This window comes from Oncorhynchus kisutch, linkage group LG18, assembly GCF_002021735.2.
Source record: "Oncorhynchus kisutch isolate 150728-3 linkage group LG18, Okis_V2, whole genome shotgun sequence".
NCBI lineage: Eukaryota > Metazoa > Chordata > Actinopteri > Salmoniformes > Salmonidae > Oncorhynchus > Oncorhynchus kisutch.
In genome coordinates, this window is record NC_034191.2 from 39,389,665 (window position 1) to 39,411,267 (window position 21,603).

General features: G+C 42.5%; 2 protein-coding genes across 5 annotated transcripts in view; both read right to left on the reverse strand.

Moving 5' to 3' along the window:
- Positions 1-272: 272 nt before the first annotated feature.
- Positions 273-11,562, reverse strand: LOC109908937 (tubulin-specific chaperone cofactor E-like protein). 2 transcript variants are annotated; one of them, XM_031796021.1, is made up of 10 exons: positions 11,440-11,562; positions 9,851-9,969; positions 9,328-9,392; positions 7,234-7,407; positions 6,898-7,037; positions 6,516-6,697; positions 5,975-6,231; positions 5,497-5,623; positions 4,442-4,558; positions 273-4,206 (listed from the first exon to the last, which is right to left on the reverse strand). In XM_031796021.1, the coding sequence occupies exons 2-10, from the start codon at positions 9,853-9,855 to the stop codon at positions 3,822-3,824; spliced, it is 1,452 nt and encodes a 483-aa protein (XP_031651881.1). In that variant the 5' UTR covers positions 9,856-9,969; positions 11,440-11,562; the 3' UTR covers positions 273-3,821. The 2 variants fall into 2 exon arrangements, with proteins under 2 accessions (XP_031651881.1, XP_031651882.1); XM_031796022.1 differs by having other exon boundaries at positions 7,234-7,471.
- A 4,988-nt stretch (positions 11,563-16,550) lies between these two features.
- Positions 16,551-21,603, reverse strand: part of LOC109908936 (tumor necrosis factor alpha-induced protein 2) — a 33,007-nt gene continuing 27,954 nt past the window's right edge. For 2 of the 3 annotated variants that reach the window (XM_020507743.2, XM_020507744.2), the window contains exons 12-13: positions 20,678-20,799; positions 16,656-18,024 (exon numbers count right to left, since the gene is read on the reverse strand). In XM_020507743.2, the coding sequence (XP_020363332.2) occupies positions 17,742-18,024; positions 20,678-20,799 (405 nt within the window). In that variant the 3' untranslated portion in view covers positions 16,656-17,741. Of the gene's footprint in view, positions 18,025-20,677; positions 20,800-21,603 lie in introns of all 3 variants that reach the window. The other variant, XM_020507742.2, reaches the window with a different exon arrangement.

Sequence of the window (21,603 nt, forward strand, 5' to 3'; positions counted from 1 at the left end):
CAGCACCTCTATACATCCCATGCCCTAAAAAAAATGTGCCACATTTATTTGGATTTACATTGTTGTAATGTATTTGAGCTGAAATGGGGCAATTGTTTTGTAACTTCCATCAAGACAATGGAAGGTAAGACAACTGGGACTGGCAACAATACCACAGACAACTTCATAATAATAATAATTAAAAAAGGAGGCTGATAGAAATGACTGCATCGACAGCATCGGTCTTCAACATCTCAGTCAAAGTAATAGTAGAATAATTGAATACTACACTGTAGAAAGAACACCACTGTTTATTCTTGTATGCATCTTTCTCTACACAGGTGACTAATATGGAGTTAAGAGGAATTACATCAATCTGCTCATCTGCCATTTAAATTGCATTCAATCATACAAACTCATACAGCCATCATTGAACGATACATGTTCCATACTTATATTTATGCCACACATATATACCTTTTCTAAACATTTGCATGTACCGTAGTAAACACATTTGGACAGCATTGTTACATCCAGGAGGCAGACAATCAGAAAACAGTCTCTATACTGGTTGAACTCATGGAACACACATATATCAGGTGTTTAGAATCATGCTCATGTCGATGTAGCTAGCTGCCCGGTTTACCTAGCCTGTAATGTGGCTGAAATTCTCAGATTCTTTTGCCACATTTAAACCATTCCCTTCAATACAACAGTAAGTGGTACATTACTTTACTATCCCTTTCTTCTTCCCACATTTTACACAATGATGAGAATACACAAGGTTAGGTTGAATAAGCAGAAGGATTCATACCTACAACAGAACAGCAGGAGATATATGTACTGTACCTGATTATTGTGGAGCTGCATAATGGCTTTATAAATAATTTGCGGTTCAGGATAGGCACTAACCCACAACAGCGATAAATATTTGTACTACTCCGGAACAAATAACACATAAATGAAGTATAAAGCATTGGCTATTAAACCCAGACTAAAGTAAGGTGGTGACCTGGAATAGATGCTAAACAAATCCTTTACCCGAAAACATACTGATCATGAAAATAACTAGTGCATCAATTCAGTGTGTGCTGACACTACTAGGGAAAGCATCACACAAAAATAAATAAATAAATAAATAAATATTATACATTAAAATATAATTAAAATGACACATTCATGCATTTCAAACTCTAGCAGATATAAGTTGATAACTTGATTCAGAATCCTTAAATGTGCTATGTTGATGATGATGAAACGGAAATAAAAGGCATCACTGCAGTATGAACTGAATGAACGGGCTCAGATGACTGTCGCATACCATTAGCCTATAGCGGATTCAATTTTCCTTTAATTACTGTACTGTGCCACTCTCAATTCTGTCACATTGTTACTAGTAGTGTCCACTGCTTACACGAAAACATTATTTCAGAAATCACAGGAAGCATTACATCTAGGCACATGACATTATCTAAATGTACATTGAGCCATGGCTCCAGAATCAGATGAATGTTCTATTCCTTTATATTTGATTAAATCTTTATCCCTTTAGACAGTGCCACTCTCAATATTCACATTCATGCATTAGGGTGCCTGCCAGTGGGTGGGGTTATATCCTGCCTGGTTGGCTCTGTCCGGGGGTATAGTCGGACAGGGCCACAGTGTCTCCCGACCCCTCCTGTCTCAGCCTCCAGTAATTATGCTGCAATAGTTTATGTGTCTGGGGGCTAGGGTCAGTCTGTTATGTCTGGGGTATTTCCCCTGTCTTATCTGGTGTCCTGTGTGAATTTAAGTATGCTCACTCTAATTCTCTCTCTCTTTTTCTCTCTCGGAGGACCTGAGCCCTAAGACCATGCCTCAGGACTACCTGGCCTGAAGACCCCTTGCTGTCTCCAGTCCACCTGGTTGTGCTGCTGCTCCAGTTTCAACTGTTCTGCCTGCGGCTATAGAACCCTGACCTGTTCACCGGACGTGCTACCTTGTCCCGGACGTGCTGTTTTTCAACCCTCTCTCTCTACCGCACCTGCTGTGTCTAACTCTGAATGATCGGCTATGAAAAGCCAACTGACATTTACTCCTGAGGTGCTGACCTGTTGCAGCCTCGACAACCACTGTGATTATTATTATTTGACCCTGCTGGTCATCTATGAACGAGGACTGGCCACCCCTCAGACCCTGGTTCCTCTCTAGGTTTCTTCCTAGGTTCCTGCCTTTCTAGGGAGTTTTTCCTAGCCACCGTGCTTCTGCATTTGCATTGCTTGCTGTTTGGGGTCTTAGGCTGGGTTTCTGTACAGCACTTTGTGACATCGGCCGATGTAAAAAGGGCTTTAAAAATACATTTGATTGATTGATTGCCAGTGCATACTGACTACATTAAAACATGGGTTCACTAACCAAGAGAAGCCGTCTAGAGTAAACCAAGTAGCCATCTAAGCGAAATAGAAATATTATGCCTACCAAAAATAACGGACCCTTACCGCTCATTACAATGTTTTAATGACTAAATAAATACAACAAGCGGTATGAAATATGCTGCTATTGTCTAGTTTCCAATCTTTAGCGAGATCTAGCTCTACTAAGCGCATCTTCCAATACTTTACTGTCTTCCAAATCAGACAATGACATAATACAACAAATTATGTCAATTAAGATCCAACAGGGAAACAAACAGCCTGTAAATTGGGATTTAAAGTGGCGGTGTCCCTTAGCTGTGAAGTACCAAGCAATGCCTTAGTTCTACTGTCCCAGACAACCGCTACTGACATAGTGACCTTTGCCCTCGCAATGACAAAAATAACACCAAGCATGAGCCTCTTCACACACAAGGAAAATGCATCAACATTGCAATGAACAGTACACAGAGTTCATACAAATCTTTGGTGAACACACAAAGCCTCTGTCTGCAATAGACCTGAGATACTTTGGCTCTGGCACAGAAGCAAATGTGTCAATAGGTGTTCAAACGTAATTTAGGCTTAACATATATGGACGGTCCCAGACAGTGGAAGGATCCACACAAACTACATAAAAACACACTTAAGGAAAGAACAGTCTCATGCAGCACTCTATGGTACATCAATGATTTCAGTCAGAGGCATCAATATCCTATAAACACTATGATACAACTGGAAAGACCATTTGAAAGCTCAACACGATTTGAGTTTGAATATGAAGTATCCTCCAAAAATACTAATCTTACTGAATTCAACGTAGGAGAACTAAACCTAACTTAGAATAACCCATCAAAAACTATGGCTCGGTCTTGTGAGGAAGTGGAATGACACGACGCGATGAATACTTCCGTTAGCTACAGTACAATCAACCTAGTACACTCAAAACAGAGTCTGTGGCACAGCAGTATACCATATCCTTTCATCAACATCCTCTGCACACCACAGGGTATGCAAATGGGAGATTGTCTTAAAGATAAAAAGATACTGTGGTTGTACTCCGCAATATCTCCTGTGCTCCTTCCCCAAAAGATAGCCTTTTTAGGAGTTACACCAAGACAAAGAGGGGACTCAGTCACACATAATACGCACACCTTTCGAGGGCAGCATACAATACACATTTATTCTGATTAATTGGTGTGTGTGTGCATGTGTGGTGCTGTGAGGTGAAACGCAAGCCAGTCAGAATCAGAGTCAGAGTCGCTGTTATTCCTGATAGTGTGTCCCACACTGAATGTAAAACATAGGATGGGCGTAAGGAGGGGTGCAGGGAGTTCTTCAGACAAGATTAGGATGGGGAAGGGTATTAGCATAGAAATATAATTACTAGAACTGCATTACCCATTCAAGTCAATGTGCCATGATAGGTGGACCGTTCTAGTTATTCTACTTCTATGGCGGGGGAGTTAAGGTTTTGGAGTTAAGGTTTGATAGTGGTTTGGCAGCGGTGGTAGTCCCCCGGCCAGCCTTAGGCACCACCAGGAGTTCGTCCCCGTCCTGGATACTGTAGGAGTGGAGGGCTCTGGTGTGGTACTTCATCTCCTCCGGCCCAAAGACACACTCCTTGTCGATGTAGTAAAGACGCATCTGATTGGCCGACAGCTGCACCACTGTCCTCAGCTGTTTCTTCAGCTCGGCCACAGTCTGGTCCAGGCGGATACTCACCTCCTCCACTTTGTCCTCGCAGTGCACCTCCACCTTGGCGTGGCAGCGGGGTCGAAGGTCGATCTCAGCCAAGGGTTCAAGCTTCCCGTATTTGGTCACCAGGCAGTGATACCTAGGACGGCAAGTAAAAACGGGTTTAGCAACACACAAACACACTACATTTACGTCACGGTGAGGTGAGGTTATTGTAATTCTTTTTAATGAATGAGAAGATTCGATTTTTAATGTACACATTTTAATAGGCACCTGATACTACAATTAAGCCAGTTAAGTATGTGCCAAATCCTTTTGAATGGATATATGCAGTCTCACTGGATCAGTGAAAGGAGAAGCACAGTGTTGTACACCTGTAAGGTAGCTCCTCCTCTGGGTAGTCGACATGGTAACGAATGAAGAACCTCTCCGAGTCCTCTCTCTCCCCGTCCGTCACCACACTGCCATTGAGCGATGATACAGAGGGCAGGCTGCGAGGATGAAGGTTGAGCTTTTCACTATCTAGATATATGGCACTGTTGAAGTATTGTGTGGGTGTCTGTGTTAATGCAATGTCACAGTGAGTATGTTTACAGGCACAGTAATAATTTGATATTAAACTGATTATGGCAGTAGGAAGATTATGCAGTAGTCATGTAAACACCTCACTCTGCTTATCATAATCGGTGTACGGTCAAAATTGAAGTCAGCACACACCGATTAAAACACCTGGTTTTCTGAATAATCTTTCAAATTATTAGGACATGTAAACACCTTAATCTGTGTTCCAGTGCTGTATTCGATCTGTGTATGTGCCGACACCAGCCGAGCGAGTCTCCCTCTTTAGCGCGAGTGAAGTGAGTTCGGAACAACTGAATGTATCCGTCTTAGAAGTCGTTTTCACAGACAAACTTTCTAATGTCCGAACTCTGAAAGAAAACTGCTTAACCAAAAATAACAAGGTGGCTGTGGTAGAATGTTTATTTTGATTGGCAAAAAAAAAAAATCGCCATCAGGTAACCTGTGTCCTTGTAAACAGGGTTGTTAGGGAAATTGTTCTTCTTGCAAAGCATGTAAACGTTTTAATCAAACTACTACATTCTTTTTTTATTATTTTTATTTTTATTTGACCTTTATTTAACTAGTCAGTTAAGAACAAATTCTTATTTTCAATGACGGCCTAGGAACAGTGGGTTAACTGCCTGTTCAGGGGCAGAACGACAGATTTGTACCTTGTCAGCTCGGGGGTTTGAGCTCGGAGGTTTGAACTTGCAACCTTCCAGTTACTAGTCCAACGCTCTAACCACTAGGCTACTCATTATTGTGTGCATGCAACCGCACTCAGTGAAAAATGAGATCTTTCAACTAATTTGTGTGTTGAGGTCTGTGTGGTTGCCTCACTCACCCAGTAGCTCCCAGAGAAACTTACTGTGATACCATGAGGCTCCGACGCTCTGTGTTGGTATAGGTCTGCAGTAAGGGAATCCCCTGCAGCCTCACATCTTCCAGTTTAGGAAACTGGTTCAGCTTCTCTATGTCCTCCCATCGGTTAAGACCTGGCACACACAGAGACGGATAGCAGACCGCACACCCACACACACCTTATTAGTCAATGAGATTAAAACTCATAACTTCCATAAGCAGTCAAAAATAAGGATCTTTACATTTGTGCCCTGGCTCTGACACAAACGGTTGAGATAACTGATGGTCAAAGAGGATGGTGGGAATGGGAGAAGAGGGGGATAGATAGATAGATAGACAGACAGACAGACAGACAGACAGAGAGAGACCGACCGACCGACCAAGTAGAGGGGAGTGTTAGCGATAAGGATGTTGGGTGCACTTAAAATATCCAAGGACAGTTGCCAGTGAAGGACACAACCCCAATACTCTGCTCTGGTTGATACCTGAGTTGTGCAGATTGATGCTGCGTAGGTTGGGGAAGAGGCGCCGCAGCATGTCTTCGGAGTCCTGAATGGAGCTCAGGTTGCAGTTGGCCATAACCAGAGTTTCCAGGCCGGGGAACATGGGCCCAATCTTTCGCACCTCGGCCCAGTCCTGCAGGTTGTTGTCGGTGATGTGCAGCAGGCGCAGTGTGGGGCAGGGCACAGTAGAGGCTGACACGGTGGTGTACTCATTAAGGCACAGGAACAGCTCTTCCAGCCTGGCGGGCAGGGCAGGGAGCAACACAGACCATTATATATATACCATTAACTTGTTTTAATGCTTCTACTGTAATGTACTGTTGGCTGCCTGCAACCTGGACCTCATGACAGATAACCACTCACTACTCTCTCCAGTCCACAATACTCGAGAAAGATACAAAATCCCTCTCGCTGACTTAGAAAAACAAAATTTTCCGTCTTGAGAAGTGAACAATCAGAAGTTGCCTTTGCAACAAACAAAAAAAGGTGTTTAAAAGCAGTGTGGCATCAAGGTTGATCTTACTCAGGCATCTCCCGTGTTAGTACGAGCACCGTGTTCCAGGACACTTGAGTGTTGTTGAGGACCAGGCGTCGGACTCGGGCAAAGGCCTTAGCACCGCTAGGCTCCAAGACAACCTCACTTAGCGGGTTGGAGCTCAGGTTGAGGAAGTCCAGGTTGGGGATGTTTGACACAATCTTACTGATCTGAAAGGAGTGGCTTCATACTTAGTGTGACGTCCTCAATATAATTATTCACACATGTAACTAGCTACAAGGATATGGGTGAGATTCCATACAGGTAGAGGAATTAATGTACAAAGTTACGGTATAATGTACCCAAATCTTATACTAAATGTACTCAATGTTTCCCATCTTGACAGAGTACCCTAGTTGAGCCCACCCACCTCATGCCAGTCCTGGAGCTTGTTCTGGGACAGGTCGAGCTCCATCACGTGGGCACAGAAGGCTGCGATCTCTCTCTGCTCTCCCGCATGGCTGATTCCACAGCCAGCCAGGACGAGCACACTGGGAAGGTTCAAACGATCTGGAGAGAGAGAGAGCAGAATGACTTGAGTAAACCTGGCCTCTCTCTACCATCGCTCAATCATCATAATCCTCATCCTCATCTTCATCTTAACTGAGCTGCTGAAGAGGAAGGAACCTACTCAGGGATGCCAATGGCGTTTTTAAAACAGGGTTCAATGGGTAAAACTGTGGATGGATGATATTGAAGTCCTCACCTTTCATGGGCGAGCCCTGTGGGAGAGTTGGCACTACCACCACGCCCATGCCGGGCCATCGGCGGTACGGGAAGTTCTCCGGGCTGTACTTCTCGCTGAGAACCTGCATGAAGGTGCGGCCCTCCTCCTCGGGTGGATCCACGGCCCCACTGTCCCACATCCCCTCTGGGTCGGCTGGGACGCCGAAGTGGTAAAAGAGCCAAACACTCATAGAGGTTAGCTTGGCAGGGTCAGCTGGCTGAGACAATAGTGGAAGTCATTCACCTTCACACTCACGTCCAATCACTTGGAGGGGCTCGCCCATCACTAACACTAGCCTAACCTGTTTCACCTTCTAAACAGCTATACAATACATACCAGTCTTCACTGAAAAGTAGGCTATTCACCTACGACAAATTCTATTTTCATCTACAGTATTTCAATCAGGCTTGTTAACAGTTACTCTTTCACATGGTCATTCAGTTGATGCTGCTTGATATAAATACCTTGGAGACCAAACAGACAGACCATAATATTACATTCAGTCGTCTGTCCTGAAGTCCTTATCAGTAAAACACAGGGAGACTTTCCCATAAAGCCCTCTGAACGCCTGAGAAAAGGGCGGGCCTATAATCGGTGATTCTCAAACTGTTTGTCTGGATTATGTTGTCGAAACCAAAAACAAATGAATTGAAAAAGTGGATAGACTTCTGCTGTTTGGACATAATATTTCATGTTTAACCAATTGAGGAAAGATTAAGAAACCAGCACACTGCTCTTGATAGTATTCACTGATCTTTAATAAGCTTTACGTATCGGCCTCACGGTCTTCCTCAAATGAATGACATTATTACGCGCTCCACCACCTTTGTTATCTACATGATTAAATGTCCATGTGGGCTGTGCTATGTAGGAAAAACCTCTCGTTCTCTCAAACAGAGAATCTGTGAACACAAAAGTTCAATCAGGAGAAACGACAGGGATTATCCAGTCGCAGTACATTTTGTGGCATAGAGAAAGTTAAAGGTCTTAATGATGAAATGCCTACGTATGTTATGTTGTAAATGTGAACATGAATTATGCCCCTATTTCAGATTACTCTGACGTTTTTCTTGCGCTGTACCCATTGATTTATGAAAACTTGCTTGGTAGGTCGATGTCCTCATTGTGGTTTTACAGACGTGTTTAATACGTTTTATGTACACACTTTATTCTAATATTTATGAAATGCATATTGTTATATTTGGTAGCACTTATTTGTTTTCCCTCGACCTCAACCCCATTCGATGAGTGGAACGGATGTGGGCGGGGCTAGGTCTACATAAGGGTGCAATTATTATTTTTTTAACTCACAAAAGTTCTGACGAAGGCCGTGAGGCCGATACGTAAAGCTTATTAAAGAGCAGGGACACTAGCAAGAACTGTTTGCGGGCTTCTTCTTTTTTTCTCATTTTATTCAACTGTACCCATGCACCTGCAAAAAAAAGATAGCTCAGATGTGCGAGTGCCTTTTGAATGTTTAACCAACTGAACAGGCAAAGTTTGACACAATCCGGAGACACTGATGACATTATCTGGTGTGCATCAGGTGATTTTAAACAACTATGAGCAGGCAAGCGTTAGTAGTGTTTGACAACAAAACAGAGAAACCCATCCTTTTCAAATATGTTGATATTGGAATGGTGCTGGAGATGATGAATGAGGTCGTTAAGTGGTGAAATTTCTCTTTCGATATTCAACTGTGAAAAAACACATTTTTGAACGCCTTGCAGGTTGCCCTAGATAAACCACCATCTGCTGCTGGCTATATAAATAATGTATATACGTTTTACTGAAATGAAAGTAATAGTATCATATTAAAGTACTTCACCAGAACGTGTAGGTCACAGTAAACAGGGGATATGGCCTATATTTGTTATATTACGACAACAATAAAAGGAAATGATACATTACAGTATCCATAATATCCTTATACTTATCATTGTACAAAAGTGACACGTTACTATTAGGTTATTGACTAATATGAGCAAAATTATTTCATTAACATATATGAGTATGAGGAAAATCATAGGTCATATAAAGTACAATGATACTACAGTAACAAGAGTGTCTTACCTCCAGCAATGTTCCTCTCCACCAGTCCACTATCACAGCTCATTGTGGGTTTCTGCAGAGAAGGTCTGTCAGAAGGACACAGTTTTTGGAATTGAGGGACATTCATGTGCTGGTGGGACGGATTTGCAAGTAACACCAGTATAAAAGGAAGTACAAATCTCTTCTTCGAACAGTGTGCAATAACTCAATTTGCTCTTGCACTCTTTGCAAACAATGCCATTTTTTGAAATCTACAAAACATAGTGCACTCTGTTTACAATAGATTGTAGTTTTGGGAACAGAAAACTGTATTGAGGTCGGGCTTTTCATCGATGAGAAAAATCTGCTGAATTTCGGCCCAGTTCCATCTCGCTCCATACTCTCCCACTGCCGGCCACTGGCCTTCCTCTCCTCACCATACTATTTATACATATGATGAAACATCTGGCTTCTTGTTCTATCTGTGATGGCGCTGGCTGTGTGCTCACAGATGCCATAATGGGACATTTATAAAGATGATATCTCTATAATTCTCAATGCTTACTCCATAGTGGCTGGCTGGGCAGGGGAAGAGAGGCTGAGCCCTCCTCCTTCAGACTTCTCTCCAGTGAGGGGCTGCTAGGTGAACAGGAGGGACACGCAGGCACCACGTGAGAGTAGACACTAGAATCAAAACAAACCATATGCAGTTATGCATGATATTCAAATGACCTTAAAGAAATCTACATAAATATGTTTGTATTGTTGACTTGTTAAAGCATAACTTTGAGGGGCAGGTAAAATAAATATCAGCATGGAAATGAATTTCGATTGTAAAATAGGCCTAGGTCTACTCATTATATTCGTTTGACTAGGCTATAGCCCAGTCCAGGGACGTTCAACTAGATTCAGCCGTGGGCTGATGTATTCCTGAGCGGATGGTCAGGGGACCGGAAACACCATTACAAATCATTTGTAGGCTGCAAATTGACCGCAAGAACCCAAACAGATATAATATTTGACTAAAACATAATACTTTCAAACCTTGCTTACATTTTTATATGATCACTTATACTATATCTCTCTATTATGCGTGAGAATACTTTGGAACAGATTTCCTAAATAAAAATCACTTGGCGCTGATAATCTGGTGGTTTTCAGTCTTTTATGTCCGACATTTAAAACATTTTTGGACATTTTGCTCAGAAAACTTGGGGGGGGGGGGGGGTCAAATAACAAAATCCCCTGCGGGACCCAAGTTGGGGAACTCTGGCTAAGTTATGTCCCCGACGTAGTATTATGTTTTGTGAATAGCTTGGCTCTGATGAACATCAATAGGCACATAAACTGACCATAATATGGTGCTGTTAACTTCAGAATAGAAGGAATAAAAGAACCAAATAAAATATGTTTTTTTTCCTGAGGTTCAAATATGGTCACGAGATTGTGCGTATAATTAGCCTGGTTCATATCTGTTTGTGCTATTGCCAATTAAATTTCTGTCAATGTCAAGCCAAACATTGTTTGTGTAATCCATGCCAAATCCTTGTCACAGCTATCTAGCTCATTTACAGGTCAGATATTGCTCAAATTAAGTATTTGATATACTAGCTAGTGCTCCAGTACAGCAAATGCACATAATGAGTAATTTACTGCAGAGAGCTAACGTTAGCTAAAAATATGGCAATCATATCAGGGACAATTACGTGCAGATCAAACCGATCATGAAAAAGAACACAAAACAATAAAAACAGTGAACGGACAACGCTACGCTGGAAAAATAAATATGTCAAGCATGACATATTTACGTATTTTATAGGATAAACCTCGAGGCTGATTACAACGTGATTTCATAAACATTACCGGTAAACATTCTGTACAATTTGACTGTAGCTTTCAGCTGCTAGTTATCTGCAGGATCAGTGGTTTGCTAGCTTGCAATGTATTACGATTACACTAGTACGATTAGCTAGCTAGATGGTCTACGAATGGTCAGAGATTGGTCCAGACTCCACAGTCAGCATCATTGAACGACCCATGCAAAGACAATGCATCAACATGACGCAACTACTATTGTCATAATACGATTGCATTAGCTAGATATAATCTAAAGTAATATATATACATTTCATATTTTCGCATTTCCAAACTCACCTTTATTGATCTGATCTGTGCAAATGTCTTGTTGTTGATCAAGCTGTCATTGCCTCTCTATCATCCCGGAAATGACGTATATTTATGAAACGTCTGCATATTTTCCCGATATTCTGCATGCGTAGCTTTGTATAGTATACAATACAATAATTTGTAATAATAACCCATTTGCAATCATATGTAATGCTACTATAGCTGACATGACTGGTAATGATGCGAAAGTTTTGAAAAACAGTTTGCTGACTAAATATGTTGCACATCGATATCTCTGCTAAAACGTTTTCAGGGATATACTTCCCGCTCCTCTTGCTGTTGCATACAAATACAAATGATGAATTAAATTTGATGACATTGACTGAAGGAGTGGTGGGCAAAACCGAGTACATCCACTTGTACATGACAATTGTCACTGAAATTCCCATGACTGTACGTCACTTTAATACCATGTCCTGCAGTGTCCTCTCCTGGTAGAGAAGCTTGTTGTTTTGGTTCAATTGGAAGTGGTGCTGTCCCCGCACAGTAGAGGGCACTGTGCTGGCGCCCTCTACTGAACATCCCAGCCTGGTCTCATACGAAATCAAACCAAATAAAATTATAGCACATACACATGTTTAGCAGATGTTATTGCGGGTTTAGCGAAATTATTTTGTTTCTAGCTCCGACAGTGCAGTAAAATCTAACAAATAATATCTAACAAGTTTACAACAATACCGATAATACACACAAACCTAAAGTAAAGGACTGGAATTAAGAATATATCAATATTTGGATGAGCAATGTCAGAATGGCATTGAATTAAATACAGTAGAATATAATATAATACAGTATATACATATGAGACGAGTAATGCAAAATATGTAAACATTATTAAAGTCACTAGTGTTCCATTATTAAAGTGGCCAGTGATGTCAAGTCTCTTTATATAGGACAGCAGCCTCTAAGGTGCTAGTGATGGCTATTTAAGTCTGATGGCCTAAAGATAGAAGCTGTTTTTCAGTCGCTCGGTCCCAGCTTTGATGTGACTGCACTGACCTTGCCTTCTGGATGATAGTGGGGTGAACAGGCAGTGGCTTGGATAGTTGTTGTCCTTGATAATTTTTTGGTCTTTCTTGTGATATCGGGTGCTGTAGGTGTCCTGGGGGGCAGGTAGTTTGCCCCCGGTGATGCGTTGGGAAGACCGTACCACACTCTGGAGAGCCCTGCGGTTGCGGGTGGTGCAGTTTCTGTACCATGCAGTGATATAGCCCGACAGGATGCTCTCAATTGTGCATTTGTAAAAGTTTGTGAGGGTTTCAGGTGGCAAGCCACATTTCTTTAGCCTCCTGAGGTTGAAAAGGCTCTGTTGAGCCTTCTTCACCACACTGCCTGTTGGGGAGGACCATTTCAGTTTGTCAGTAATGTGTACGCAGAGGAACTTGAAGCTTTCCACCTTCTCCCCTGCGGTCCCGTCGATATGGATAGGGACGTAACATAGTAAATGTAAATCCGAGACACTCAAATTAGTATGTTACTTTTCATATAGTATGTTACCTTTGGTATGGTTACATAAGATAAAAGTTGACTTAAGGCAGAAATTAAAGAAGGGTGGTTGGTCGGGGTGTCAGGTAGCCTAGAGCATTGGACCTGTAACCAAAAGGTTTCTAGATCAAATCCCCGAGCTGACAAGGCAAAAATCTCTCGTTCTGCCCCTGAACAAGGCAGTTAACCCACTGTTCCTAGGCCATCATTGTAAATAAGAACGTGTTCTTAACTGACTTGCCTAGTTAAATAAAGGTTAAATAAAATAATTAAATAGATGTATAACTTGAATACCTAGCAATCCAAAGGTTGCATGTTCAAATCTCATCACAGACCATTTTAGCTAATTAGCAACTTAACAAATACTTCCTACTTTTATTTACTTTGCATTTGCATTTGTATGTTAGCTAATCCTTCCAATAACTCTAACCACAGATAGAATAATGAGACATACATTTGAAGTCGGAAGTTTACATACACTTAGGTTGGAGTCATTAAAACTCATTCATCAACCACTCCACACATTTCTTGTTAACAAACTATAGTTTTGCCAACTCGGTTAGGACAACTACTTTGCGCATGACACAAGTCATTTTTCCAACAATTGTTTACAGACAGATTATTTCACTTATAATTCACTGTATCACAATTCCAGTGGGTCAGAAGTGTACATACACAAAGTTGAATGTGCCTTTAAACATCTTGGAAAATTCCAGAAAATGATGTCATGGCTTTAGAAACGTCTGAAAGGCCAATTGACATAATTTTTAGTCAAATGGAGGTTTACCTGTGAATGTATTTCAAGGCCTACCTTCAAACTCAGTGCCTCTTTGCTTGACATCATCGGACAATCCAAGACCTCAGCTGAGCCAAGACTTCAGAAAAAAAATTGTCGACATCCACAAGTCTGGTTCATCCTTGGGAGCATTTTCCAAATGCCTGAAGATACCACGTTAATCTGTATAACCAATAGTATGCAAGTATAAACACCATGGGACCACGCAGCCGTCATACCGCTCAGGAAGGAGCCGCGTTCTGTCTCCTAGAGATGAACGTACTTTGGTGCGAAAAGTGCAAATCAATCCCAGAACAACAGTAACGGACCTTGTGAAGATGCTGGAAGAAACAGGTCCAAAAGTATCTATATCCACAGTAAAACGAGTCCTATATCGTCATAACCTGAAAGGCAGCTCAGTAAGGAAGAAGCCACTGCTCCAAAACGGCCATAAAAATGCCAGACTACGGTTTGCAACTGCACATGGGGACCAAGATTGTGCTTTTTGGGGAAATGTCCTCTGGTCTGATGAAACCAAAATAGAACTGTTTGGCCATAATTTTCGTTATATTTGGAGGAAAAAGAGGGAGGCTTGCAAGCCAAAGAACACCATCCCAACCGTGAAGCACGGGGGTGGCAGCATCATGTTGTGGGGGTGCTTTGCAGGAGAGATTGGTGCAGGAGGGACTGGTGCACTTCACAAAATAGATGGCATCATGAGGCAGGAAAATTGTGTGGATATATTGAAGCAACATCTCAAGACATCAGTCAGGAAGTTGAAGCTTGGTCGCAAATGGGTCTTCCAAATAGACAATGTCCCCAAGTATACTTCCAAAGTTGTGGCAAAATGGCTTAAGGACAACAAAGTCAAGGTATCGGAGTGGCCATTACAAAGAGCTGACATCAATCCTATAGAACATTTGTGGGCAGAACTGAAAAAGCGTGTGTGAGCAAGGAGGCTTACAAACCTGACTCAGTTACACCAGCTCTGTCAGGAGGAATGGGCCAAAATTCACCCAACTTATTGTGGGAAGCTTGTGGAAGGCTACCTGAAACGTTTGACCCAAGTTAACCAATTTAAAGGCAATGCTACCAAATACTAATTGAGTGAATGTAAACTTCTGACCCACTGGGAATGTGAAATAAATCATTCTCTCTACTATTATTCTGACATTTCACATTCTTAAAATAAAGTGGTGATCCTAACTGACCTAAGACAGGGAATTTTAAATGTCAGGAATTGTGAAAAACTGAGTTTAAATGTATTTTGCTAAGGTGTATGTAAACTTCCCACTTCAACTGTATATACTACCGTTCAAAAGTTTGGCGTCATTTAGAAACGTCCTTGTTTTTGAAAGAAAAGCATTTTTTTGTCAATTAAAATAACATCAAATTGATAAAAAATACAGTGTAGACGTTGTTAATGTTGTACATGTTTTATGGAATATCTACATAGGCGTACAGAGGCCCATTATCAGCAACCATCACTCCTGTCTTCCAATTGCACGTTGTGTTAGCTAATCCAAGTTGATCATTTTAAAAGGCTAATTGATCATTAGAAACCCCTTTTGCAATTATGTTAGCACAGCTGAAACCTGTTGTTCTGATTAAAGAAGCAATAAAACTGGTCTTCTTTTGACTAATTGAGTATCTGGTGCATCAGCATTTGTGGGTTCGATTACAGGCTCAAAATGGGCAGAAACAAAGAACTTTCATCTGAAACCGGTCAGTCTATTCTTGTTCTGAAAATTGAAGGCTAATCCATGCAAGAAATTGCCAAGAAACTGAAGATAGAAGACCAGCATCCCAGAGTCGCCTCTTCACTGTTGACATTGAGACTGGTGTTTTGTGGGTACTACTTAATGAAGCTGCCAGTTGAGGACTTGTGAGGCGTCTGTTTCTCAAACTAGACACTGTAATGTACTTGTAATCTTGCTCAGTTGTGCACCGGGGTCTCCCACTCCTCTTTCTATTCTGGTTAGAGACAGTTTGCGCTGTTCTGTGAAGGGAGTAGTACACAGCATTGTACGAGATCTTCAGTTTCTTGGCAATTTCTCGCATGGAACAGCCTTCATTTCTCAGACCCTTATGGTTGTTGTTTTTGTTGTTGTGGTAAATTACTGTTATCTTACATGTAAAAGAAAAGATTATTGGGAAAAACCAACTCCAGGAAGTTTTCCCACTGAGTGGTGTACATTTGGCTCATCTAAACATATTAGTTTTCACCTAGTTGGACAACAGCAAAACTCTGTTTACTGAAAAATAAGCTTATCTGTAAGCATTATTAATAGTCCTATACTCCTGAACTGAACCAATCACTTTTTCCACATTGCCCAAATACACAACCTACCCCCATGCACCCGCCCTGCTGTTTTCCTTCAGAAACCAAGCTTGAGTCTCGTCTCTCTAACATCCCTGAGTAATGAGAGAGGGACTCTTTGCCAAGACGCTTTGGGTGGATGGGTGGAAAACAAAACAGAAAGAAATAGCATTGTAAAACACAAATAGATGTAGACCTACACACAACAGTTGTGCTGTAGCTTTGTGACCCTGTAGTTAGGGGCCAGAAAACAGCCACTCGTATCCAGACAGCGCATGGTAAGATCTGTTTGTGAACCTTGTTTTCCATTCAGGTTGGTTACCAAGGAGTTGTCACCTCAGCTCTGTCACGGAAAATGTTACATGATTGGTTTAATCCTCTCTCATCAATGAATTAAAGGAAAGTTAACAACAGGCTCTTCAAAACACAGAGATGATTTGGGAGTGAGGTCCCATCAATCTCCCATCGTTAATGGTCATTTAAAACAAAGCCAAAATATTTGATCTCTGTTGTCGTTTATTCTCATTTAATTAGATGATTTATGTACGATTTCAAAGCAGATAGATTATTACATCCAGCTGTTTAATTATGGAACATCAGGTGAACAGATGAAACATTTATTTTTTATTAAAAATTGCAAGTATCAGTCAAATTATCTGAGGATTAAAATATTTGTTATCAACAATCACGAAGAATAGTAATTATTCATTGTTTAATTTACATAGGTAGAAGTACACATCTGAAAATAATCTTTATCTTCATCTTCAATGATGGCTGTCGAATTATTTTAGTCAGGGTCTCAGCATTTGACAAAACCCGGAGAAAACACAAGCTTGGAATGATCATACATTAATTAGACTGGGATTTACAGTTTGACATTGATTACAAGCAGCCACAATAAATAAGTTCATTGGTTGGTACATAAATAGGCAGTTATGATTTCATCCACTCACACAGGCTTCAATCATCTCTTGAGTTGCTCAACATACATTACCCCATATACTGTATATCACAAAATGAAAATAAACTATGAATCATTATTTTAAATACAATGAAAATCACCACTGAGATGACAGATAATAAAAATGGTGTAGTACCTTAGATCGAACTTTTATCATGTGCAACTACAAAACGGACTCCAACCTTACCCATATCAATGTCAGCACGTTATGGGATTGTGTGTGACATTTTGATTTATTCCAAACAGTGCTCTTGATCAGTAGAACTGATTTAAACCATAGTTCCTATCTAACCCTCATAGTCACCTAGGTGCAGTACTAAGAATCTTGTCCAATAGGTTGCTTGTGTCTCTTTGCCCTTTGTCAAAAGGAGTCAATACCAACAACCCACAGGGATTCAAGTCCAAAAGTCCTTTAAATGGGTATTTTAATATTTTTCTCCATATGGTTGCACTTATGAAATCTCTTTCCCAGTCTTGCAAGGACTAGGCATATCGCTCACAATGGAAACAGTCATCACACTTTCTTTACCAAGGTGGCTGTGAAGGGTGAAAGGTCACAACATGGCTATTCTTTCCATGTGTTGTTCCACTTCCTCAATGTGTTGTGCCGCCCGCCCCTGGTATCGCCACCATGTGCAGAACTTGACAACGAGCTCCATTGTGACTTGCTGTTGAGCTGCTGTCTGTCTGCTTGAGTCATCAGAACGTTTCCAGAGCAGTTGGGGCCGTTAGAGCATGTCGTCGTACGCCTCTCTGACCGGGACTCGCTTGGTACGCCGCCGTCTCAGGCTGGAGAAGCAGGAGGAGGCGGTGAGGGCGATACGGCTCAGGCCCAAGTTCAGGCAGTGCACCTCGGATGTGACGGGCACCTCTGAGAAGAGGGCGCGGTCGCGGGACAGCCGTGTCAGGGTGTCACTGTTCTCAATGTCCTTCACGATGTTCAGGATCTCCTGGCGCTCCGTCTGCCGAGTCATCCCACGGATGTTCAAGATGGCCGACACATGTTTCTTCCTGCAAACAGAGGAGGAGAAAGAGGGCTTAGTCTAGTTCACACTAATACAAATCGACATGGAACAAAGATGTCATATAGGCCACATCTAGCACATAAAGCCTTGATTGAGTTGATTTGAAAAGAGTGTATCTTGCATCACTGCAATGGCAGAGACAACCATCACAAGGACATGATATGTGTAGGAATAAAGAGAATCATCAAAATACTGAGAAGGCAGTCGGCCCTGAGGCAAGTCACTAAGGAACATGGAAAGTTAGACAAAATAGTTAGCAAAATACAGTTAGTTAGAGAGCGTTCCCAAATGGTTACATGCAAACACAATTAGTAAAACATCTGTCCCTGTTTTAGGGTGCCTGACTGGCCTCTGATTTGACACCTTGGCCTATGGAAATCTCCCTGCGGGCAAGTACGAGCGGCTCTGAAGCCACTTCCTCTCTGTTGCGACTTCCACTTCCTCTCTGTTGGGCTGAGCAGCAGCACAAGGCTGAATGACAAGCAGCCATAAACACTAACAGCAGCCCTATCCCTGGGATGGTAGTAACTCCACCTTACCTGACACCCTAGACCCACACCAATTTGCATACCGCCCCAACAGATCCATGGATTACGCAATCGCCATTGTATTAAACACTGCCCTATCCTATCTGGACAAGAGGAATACCTATGTAAGAATGCTGTTCATTAACTACAGCTCAGCCTTCTACAGCTCAACACCAGAGTGCCCTCTAAGTTCAACACTAAGCATGGGGCCCTGGGTCTGAACCCCGCCCTGTGCAACTGGATCCTGGACTTCATGACGGGCCGCCCCCAGGTGGTGAACAACACCTCCGCTACGCCGATCCTCAACACGGGGGCACCACAAGGGTGAGCTCAGCCCTTCCTGTACTCCCTGTTCACCCATGACTGTGTGGCCATGCACGTCTCCAAGTCAACCATCAAGTTTGCAGACGACACAAAAGTGGTGAGCCTGATTGCCAACAACGACGAGACAGCCTACAGGGAGGAGATGAGAGCCCTGGCGGTGTGATGCCAGGAAAATAACCCTTCCCTCAACACCAACAAAACAAAGGAGCTAATTGTGGACACCGTCCGCAACCACAGGGCTCTCCAGAGGGTGACACGGTCAGCCCAACTCATCACCGGAGGCACACTGGCTGCCTTCCAGGACATCTACAGCACCAGCTGTCACAGGTAGGCCAAGAAGATCAACAAGGACCTCAGCCACCTGAGTCATGGCCTGTTCACCCCCGCTACCATCTAGAAAGAGGAGACAGTACAGGTGCTTCAAAGCTGGGACCGAGAGACAGAAAAACAGCTTCTATCTCCAGGCCATCGGACTGTTAAATAGTTACCACTAGCCGGCTCCCGCCCAGTACCCTGCCTTGAACTTTAGTCACTGTTACTAGCTGGCTACCACCCGGTACTCAACCCTGCATGTGAGAGACTGCTGCCCTATGTACATAGTCTTTGAACACTGGTCACTTTAATAATACTTTAATACTGTTTTACCCACTTCATATGTATATAGTGTATTCTAGTCATGGGTCATCCTATATAACTACTGCTGTACACACCTTTCCTATTCATATACTGTCCATACTGTCTGCAACCACTATCTTATACATATATATTTATATTCCGGACTCTGCTCGTTCTAATATTTATGAATTCCTTTCTTTCTTAAAAAAAACGATTTGCGTGCGTTGTTTTTAATCGTTAGGTATTACTGCACTGTTGAAGCTGGGAACACAAGCATTTCGCTACACCCGCGATAGCATTTGCAAAACATGTGTATGTGACCAATAACATGGATTTGATTTTGATGATGGAGCCCAAACTCACTTCCCACCACGACCAGTGACTATCACCAAAAATAAAACGCAGATAAAGTGGTGGGCAGTTTGGCTTCCGGGAAACCTTGTTTTTCTGTTCGCTACTACGGAGGTTTAACGAGCAGTTCCATGCAACCAGGTGATTGATTTGCAATTGGTATGTGGAGCAAATTATGCCATGAAACCAACTAGGGTATTATTGTACATAGTGTACAGGATAGTACGAGGCCCTGAAGGGTCAATGCCCTGCACAGTTGCAAGCATCAGGTGTGTACTTTACAGAGGGATTTGTCGTACTTGATGCAATATGTCAAGGTTTGTACGGTGTAGTTTCTGTCAATGGTTAGCATTCTCCTGATTCAAGTCAAGATTCCAAACAATACATGCGAGTCTGTTATGAGTTACGGATGGAGACAAATCTTAATTTAGAGAAAAGATTACATTGAGGACTGCTTGCCCACGCCAGGTTGTGCTCCACAGCTACCATGTCACCCCTGGGCAGGAAGTACGTGTTTTTGCTTTGTTTTCACCCAGGACCCGAGACGGACAAACGGACAAGCACCCCCCCCACCCTTTAATGTGTGCCAGCGACGGCCAACAGCTCCCCATAAAAATAAGGAAACGACTCAGCTCTTGTTTGCTTTTAACAAGTCTCCCATTTGCCATCCACAATTAATGCAGAACAGTAGCCATGTTTGCTTTTGGGGTGTTTCAGTCCACCTAAGCTTTTGGAAATATTGACGCTCATGTGGCTCGATGGAAGTCCTGAAAATATGGCTGTCATTCTGCATAGATGATCGCTGCCTCCCGTGCTCCTTACCGAATGTCTGGGAACTCCCTCACCAGGACCCCCACCTCCATTTGGATGGAGGGGATGTCTTCCAGGAGGATGATCTCAGAGAGGTGTGGGATAGCACTGTCCAGCCAGGAGGAGGGAGATTCCTGAAGGGGAGAGAGATAGAGAGAGAGAGAGGTGGGATCAGAACAGATCCTCTAAACAACACAAATGAGGATACAACCGTCTAAACAGGGCAATTCATGTTCAACTAGTTCTGCAGCGTCATGACAGGTTAACAGGCTATTCTCCGACTCAATGCCTTTGAATCTACTACCTTGGCAACGGCCCAAACCCAGAACTAGATGAAGTGATTTCAAGCCTTAATGGTTACAACTAGATTGGTGATGTTCACACATTCGTTTGACTAGAGGGAACCATCCGATAACATAGACCCAAAACACCAAAGGTTAGAAGTACAGTGACAGTATTCTTCGTACAAACTCAATCACCTGAGCATCAAAGTGACCCTGTTATTCTGAGAGGACTAAACCGTGTGGTCGACCAGAGGTTCATTCTGGTCCTCCACTCAACCCCAAAGGCTTGTCAGGGCTCCTAAGGCCCAGGGCAGGATGCCAGACCACTCGTCTGTAAACAACGCTATCCTGTTGTCCGGAGAGGTGACAAATGGATGTCTTATCTGGAGAAAGGGGCGGACGCCACAGAGGGAAGGATAGGGAGTGGGCTGGGGTGAAGGTTGAGGTGATTGCCCCCTTGTGCAAACGGCCTGCCTGGTCATCCATCTCTATCTAGGTTTACAGTAGCCATTTTTTTCCCTCTTTTTTCTTTTTAACCCCTCTTCCGAGGTCAAATATGATTTATTTATTTATTTATTTTTTCTTCACGTCTCCTTTGTTTGAACTCATCCGGAGTTGTTTCAGTAACTCTCACAGACAGGCCGCATACCAGTC

Bases quoted from the DNA above. Each gene is read 5' to 3' on its own strand.
- LOC109908937 (XM_031796021.1), bottom strand. The intron at 6,698-6,897 runs GTGGGTGGGCTC...CACTCCTTTCAG, and splicing joins AGCTCCAGGACTGGCATGAG to ATCAGTAAGATTGTGTCAAA. The intron at 6,232-6,515 runs GTAAGATCAACC...CCTGCCCGCCAG, and splicing joins CTAACACGGGAGATGCCTGA to GCTGGAAGAGCTGTTCCTGT.